The 7003-nt window shown below is 53.5% G+C and overlaps 1 protein-coding gene across 1 annotated transcript; it reads left to right on the top strand.

Moving 5' to 3' along the window:
* The first annotated feature begins 389 nt into the window (after positions 1 to 389).
* On the top strand, positions 390 to 4119 carry LOC137924256 (uncharacterized). The gene is made up of 2 exons (XM_068767636.1): positions 390 to 504; positions 2971 to 4119. Exons 1-2 carry the CDS (start codon positions 499 to 501, stop codon positions 3931 to 3933), a joined length of 969 nt encoding a protein of 322 aa, XP_068623737.1. The 5' UTR covers positions 390 to 498; the 3' UTR covers positions 3934 to 4119.
* The last annotated feature ends 2884 nt before the right edge of the window (positions 4120 to 7003 follow it).

Below are 7003 nucleotides of genomic sequence, written 5' to 3'. Positions count from 1 at the left end.
TCTGAGAAGAAAGAGCCCACGACGAGCTAACAATTATTGCAAGAATTTATTATTGTTTCGTTCTTACTTTCTTTCTTCTTATTCAAATCCTCGTAAACATAATAACGTGCAACTGACATCTGAATAAATATGATCTTTAGCTCGGGCACGACGCTCCCAGTGGTCGGGCGGTACTGGCGCCGCGTGCAGCGCGTCGCCCTGCGAAAACGAAAGTTTACTAAATATATAGTTCAACGGCGCGAGCGCACGCCGCCGCGCCCCGCGCGCCGCCCGCGCCCCCCGCGCCGCCCGCGTCGCCGCGCGCCTCGCGAAGCGGTCGCGAGTAAAAATCGCGGCCGTTTGAGAAAGTATATTGTTTTGGGCGCGCGGCAGTCGCCGCCGCTCGGCCGCCCCGCACGCACGTGTCCCGCGCTCTTTGTCCGTCGCTCAGCGAAGAAAGTTTGTGTTCAGTGCAGCCAACGTTCTCCGCGTAGCCCGTGTCTCCGCCCCGCGTGCACCATGAACGTAAGTCGAGTGTGCGGCGCCCGGCCGCGCTCCGCTTGTGTTGTTTGTGTCGTTACACCTGGCTTCCACTTCCGAGGTCCCGGTTCTCATTCTCACGAGCAGACCTCGCCGCGAGCTCGTCGGTGGCGGCGATTAGTCACGCGCTAGGCACAGCTGACGTACAGCGCCGGGTCGGACGGGCCGGACGGCTCGCTCGCCGTGCGCGGAGAGGAGCCTCCTGCTCATCCAGGGGAGGGTTCGGACAGTGGCGTTGCCTCTCGCTTCATGTCACTCTTAACTCTTTTTAATTCGACCGGAGCGCGCCCTCGCGGGGGCTCCTTGCTCACGGGACAGAGTATAGCGGCCGCGGCCCTGACATTTGCTCGCGTCGTTTGCTAAAAGCATAAACATCCAAAGACGTCCACCGCCGCGAGTTCCGGGTGCGTCTAATCTTATGCTAATTAAGTTGCTTAGCGGCGCTTCAACGTTAATTATAATTTTGTTTTGAACGCAAAAGGAGCACGCTCGCGTCCCCGCTCGTGGCCGTGACGCGCCGCCGTCGAGCGGCTCCGCACGCCTGGACATGTGCGAGCCCCAAGCCGATAAGGATAAATTAATTATCCTCAATCTTGCGTGAGACCACTAAACGCGTCTGTATTTTGATTTGAAAACTTCCGCCACCACACGGTCGTTGTGTTCCGCCCGCGGCAAACAAAAGTTTGTCCTCTCCCGAGTGTTGCGTCGTCGCGAGCACAGCGTCCGAACCTGTCCCGCCACATCAGCGGAGGATGCGTCGTGGGTCGTCCTTTGTCCTGAGAATGTTACAGAGCCTTGCTCCGTTGCTGTGCAGGGCCAACTTTATCCCGTAAGAGCACCGCCATAGGACTCCAACTTCCCTCCGCGGGGCCTGGGCTGAAGTAATGTATTGTATGTCGCTCACGTTATCTTTTATAATCCAGAAACAGGGCAACGATTGTTTGAATCTTCGGACTGCTTACTGTGGCTGCAGCAGCCTGCGGACGCGAGGGCCGTCGCACCCCTGTACAATATCAGTTCTAATTTCGTTCCGAACTCGACTACGTGATGGGCGGCATGATTGCATTCAACAGGCGCAGCTGGTACCGCCGCGAGAAGTTCGCGGGACTGAGTCGTAGGCGAGGGTCACAGCAACTCTGCTGGAGGATTACATGCGCCAGGAGGAGCAGAAGTCTCTTTGTGAAACTGCCGGGGCACTGGCGCCACCGGCCGAACAACCGTGCAGCCTCCTGCGCGGCCGCACGTCCGTTACATCGCAGTCTTAGTGCGCCGCCGCGCTGCTCTTTGTCTACGCCTCAACACTTGTTCTCTTTAACATACAATTCAACTGCTTACAGCTGTCAGCCTTCCATTAAAACTGTAATAAACGATAAATTTAGGAGGGGACACCGCGCATCCTACGCACACGGAACGAAGCGAAGGATAAGTAAAGTCGGCTTGGAGGTGCTTCCGTCCAAAATGAGACGCTGCTCGGAGGGTGAAATGAAACGCGGCCAGCGCAGGGGAACGCGGCTGCCCTGCGCTCGCCCCGCGCTCGCGGCATTAGTGAACAGTATACCACCGTGTCACCGTGACGTGACGGTGTGAGTCCGAGTAGCCCCGCTCGCAGAACTCACAGCCGCGGTGCTCGATCTGGCGGGCGTCCCGTCATGCGCTCTTAATTTATAAATGTGTTTTGATGGTCCGCGACAGCACGAAATTTGAATCAGGTGCGCACCGCCCCGCCGCACCGCGGCACACGGAATTATTCATAAGTTGACGCCAACCGACAAACTGATCAAGTTTCACTCACTTTCGTCAAACGGTGCCCGGCGCGCGGGCCCCGGCGAGCGACACTCGCGCACCGTCGTCAATATACAGTATATTGTGACGTGACGTCACTCGAAAGCGTTTTACTTTATTGTAGGTTCGCGTGTTCAAACGCCGGGTACGGTAACGAAGTTGGAGAGTTGCGCGCCGTGCGTCAACTCCCGCTCGCCAGGGGCGTCAGCAGGGCGGCCCGCCCGCGGACCGGTTACCAAATTTGTCAGTGTGTCGCGCGAGTCCGTCGCGCCTTCCAGTCGGCGGATGCCGGACACCCACGTATTAATCTATAAATTGTAAACCGGAGCAATTAACGCGAATGTCAGAGGACGCAGCGCCCCGCGACCGGTTCTGCGGCGAGCGCGGCCTCCTCTACTCGCCTCCTATTCGTGCACCTTGTACTAACCAGTCTCGTTCGGGTAGCGGCTTCGATTGACTTCGATAACATGTAGAACATTTTAACATGGCTTCCATGGAGAGTTTCCGACGCGATTTCTTCATATATTTTCCAAAGGATTCGCCAACGTCGAACAACCGGCTGCGGTCACTATGATTGGCGCGTCCGCAGGCGCTTCCCTTTGTTTTGTCCGGGAACTGCCTCCAGGCTGCGCTAGGTCGGCGCCGATAACGCAGGCTCGCTGCTCGCAGGTGGTGTGGTGCGTGGCGGCGCTGCTGAGCGCGCAATGGGCGGGTGTGCGCGCGCACGGCCGGCTAGTGGAGCCGCCGTCGCGCGCGTCTGCCTGGCGCTACGGCTTCGATACGCCGCACAACTACAACGACCACGAGCTGTACTGCGGCGGCTTCACGCGGCAGTGGCAGCGCAACGGCGGCAAGTGCGGCGTGTGCGGCGACGCGTGGGACGCGCCCGCGCCGCGCGCCCACGAGCTGGGCGGCCGCTTCGGGCGCGGCGTGATCGTGCGCCGCTACACGCCCGGCGCGCTCGTCACCATCAAGGTCGAGCTCACCGCCAGCCACATGGGCTTTTTCGAGTTCAGGCTGTGCGAGGAACCGAAGGCCACCACCCAAGAGTGCCTCGACCGGAACGTTCTCAAACTGGAAGGCTCAAATTCTACCAAATACTTTCCCAAGGATGGCAATAAAGTTTACGAAATGAAATATCGGCTGCCGGAAGGGCTGGAGTGCACACACTGCGTGCTGCAGTGGAAGTACATCGCGGGCAACAACTGGGGCACGTGCGCCGACGGCAGCGGCGCCGTGGGCTGCGGCCCGCAGGAGGAGTTCCGCGCATGCGCCGACGTGGCGGTGGATGCGAACGCGCCCACCACGCGCCGCCCACGCCCTGCGCGCCCCTCATCAGACGTGCCCGCCTCGCCCACCTCGCCCACCGCGCCCACCGCGCCTGCCGCGTCCGCGTGGTACGGGCCGGGCATCGCGCTGGCTACGCTGTTCGTCGCGCTCGTGGCACTGGCCGGCATCTACCTGTACTACTACAGAGGCGGCATGCGCATCAAGAGCCTGTTGAAGTCGCAGGCCGCCGCCGCCGGCGCCGCGCCCGTGCCGCCGCCGCGCCACAAGCGCCCGTCGCTCTGCAAGGACAGCACGCCGCCCGCCGACGCCGGCTTCCACACCGTCGACCTGCGGCCGCAGTGAGGGCAGCCGCCGCGCCGCTTAGTTTAAGATACTATAAGCTAGCTTTAACTCGAACGTTTGTAAATTATTTATCTTATAAAATACATGACACACAATGAATATTACTTTTATTCTGCTGTTCTGACGCATTTCAATTTTTGGGCCGATTCTCCTTGCATTTTTCCCAGCGCCGCAAATTCGACAATAGTCCAGTGTCAATATATGGTACCTGTATCATTTCAATGCGGTCAAAAACTGCAGACAGGGCAACATTTACTTTTTTCTAGTAACAAGCAAGAAAATAAACAGTTACTTTTGTTATTCAATATGTAAAATCTTTACTTGATTATTTATTTTCAAATAACCCATTACGTGTTCGCAAATAAGAAATAAACAAACTGATTTGAAAACTTATTACAATAATTACAAAAACGGAAAAATATTATGTAAAAATATGTTTATGCAATGACAAAAACAATTAAGTAAATTTAGTAAAAATTGCCACTTTTCGAACCGGAACTGGCTGCATTTTCTAGCCGTTCATGTTTTACTATTTACTATTACTACTACTATTACTGTTAGTACTTGTAATTAAAAACCGATTTGCGTCGCGAGCGCCGCTTTGTTTGGCAGTTGGTTGCGCGTCGTATGTTTCGGGTTCGGTGGTCCAGATCGATGGTCGTCCTGCAATTGATAGGCATCGGGCTTGCTGCGGACGAGTTTGCGAATCCTGTCAGTGGATGGAAGCGCAGCTGCCTGGCACAAGCCTCCGCCGGACAACCGGTTGCCCGCATCCGATGACTTCCCGCGACCTTGGTTACGCGGGATCCACTCACGAAAGCACGTGAACTGGCAGCAAACGAGGGTGCGCGCGGGCGCTGGGGCGCGCTGGATCGTGAGGGAGACTACTGGCCCGCGCTCGCTGTGTCGCGACGACTTCTCGTCAAGCAATTCACATAAATTTAGATAACGTTTCTAATAAACAAGTGTAAGTTCTCAAACCCTTGCGTTCTGTGAACCGATGGAGCTGTAAAAGCCCTCGGGCTAGCCGCGTAAACATCTGCAAAAACAATACGAATAAACAAGCAGTATCAACCGAAGCCGTGTATAATTATTTCTGTCCGCGTTGAACAACTACAACTATTTCGTCGATCCACCTAGCAGGAGACCTGACCGCGCCGCGTCTACCGGCCCGTGATCACCACTCGCAGTCCTACACGCTGTCTGCTAATACAATGCCATGATAATGCAAAAACGAGATTCTGATATCCAGAATAAATAGTACAAGGGGATGTACCGTTAGAAGAAAAATATATTTAAATGGTGAAAGTAAAAAGGAAACAGTAGCTCGACAACAGAAAACAATCTCTATATTAAGGGTAGCGGACAGAAGGCCTGGTCTGATTTTACACCGCAGCTCGGTACTCCCCTGATGGTGGTGGTGAGCAGCCGCTCGATCTCCCGGCACTGGTCAGGCGGAGCACGTCGAGAGCAGGGAGCGCCGGTAGTTGACAGGATGTGTTCGTGCCGGTGCGAGGTACGAATGGATTCAACTTCAATGACCGTTGGTTACGAGAAATTATTAAGTAACTTCGAACTGGCCCGGCGCGCGCGACGTCACGTAGCTGGTGAACGCAACCGACACGAAGAGTGCGTCGGTGCGTGAGACGTCACCTAGCTAGTGAACGCGACCGAGGCCAGGCTCCTTCTTCCGGGCAAAATGGATATAAACTGCTGCGGCTGGTGCGCAGGCGCATTGGAGAGTTTGTTACAGAAACAAACGGTCCGCTGAACCAATAGCACGCTTTCTCGTCCTCACGCCACTTGAGATGAACCGTTCCCCGGCAAGGGTTCAACAATTTTTAACTGTATTACAATTTATGTGACATTTCTCACGTTTATATTTTTTTTGTTAAAATTTTAACTAAGGTTTACGGGACGCTGACGTGCAACGCCACAGGGAAAGACTCCTGTATAGAGCCTTATGGCACTGAGGGCTTTTTGAAGTAAATCCTTGAAACATCACTACTTATATCCGGTTTTCTTTTCAAGTCATAGCATTCGTATCTTGTTTAAATGTATACATGTATGAAATACCTTTTGCGAACGTAGTCTATGACCGATACATTCAAATCATTTGCATCGGGAGACATTGTTGAGCGACTTCTAATAACACCACGTTGTTCGATGCGAGGATTGCATACTACCGCTGAATACTTTGCGGTGCAAACAACTCGCTCCAGTGCTTCGGCGAGTAAACATGCGTGTTCTTGACATGAGACGGTAATTTCCAACGTCAGGCTCATTGCCTTTATAGAGTATAGGTGTGAGTTCTGTGAGTGCGCCACGGTCGAGTATAACGGTGAAACAATACTCCAACTAAATGTTAATAAAATTTAAACTCTATACGAAAACTAAACGCCGGGAGCAAGGTGTTGGGCGTCAGCGGCGCGCGAGCAGTGCGCCGACGGAACTTCCGCGCCCCGGCCGCGCCGGGCGCCGGGGCAGACCCGCTTGGCATGTAGCTCATCGAGCAGCGGGTGCGCAAGCACTGAAGGATCACGATACGAGTTCCTTTCAACATACATTCGTTCTGAAGTGTCAGCTCATTGTCGTTGTAGCCCAGTTCATGTGATGGTCTTCGCGTTAGAAAACTTAAAAGTAACCGCTGAAGTTCCTAATTCTCTTTTGTCGCTTTGGTTATTGTTTCATGGCTGACATCTAATGTGTTTATCAACAGTATTTCACTTTTTAAATTCAAAACGCGTGTTAATATTTTAAGCATTTTTATGAAAATTAACAATTAATATGAGTAATTTCAGACACGTAACAATTAGTAGTAACACGTAGTAATTTCAGAATTAAAAGAATAAAATACCAAAAAGTATATAGCAGTTCCTCTCACAGTCGTATGCATTGTACGTTGGAGTAGGCTATCTTTATTTTGCTGATGATTAAGGTGGGAGCCCTTGACTTCCACTTGCTACAGCCACTCTGAGGTAGACGATGTATCGACGTGGTCTTGACCCATCATGCACAACGGTTTCAAAGGTAGTTTCAATAACGCGCACAGCGTAGACAACAACCACGA

Source organism: Battus philenor, unplaced genomic scaffold (assembly GCF_028537555.1).
Source record: "Battus philenor isolate CCGP_79_NKW_IND1 unplaced genomic scaffold, ilBatPhil1.0.hap1 SCAF_23, whole genome shotgun sequence".
NCBI classification, from domain to species: domain Eukaryota; kingdom Metazoa; phylum Arthropoda; class Insecta; order Lepidoptera; family Papilionidae; genus Battus; species Battus philenor.
Note: the sequence above shows the minus strand (reverse complement) of the source record. Positions and strands in the feature narration are given on the sequence as shown.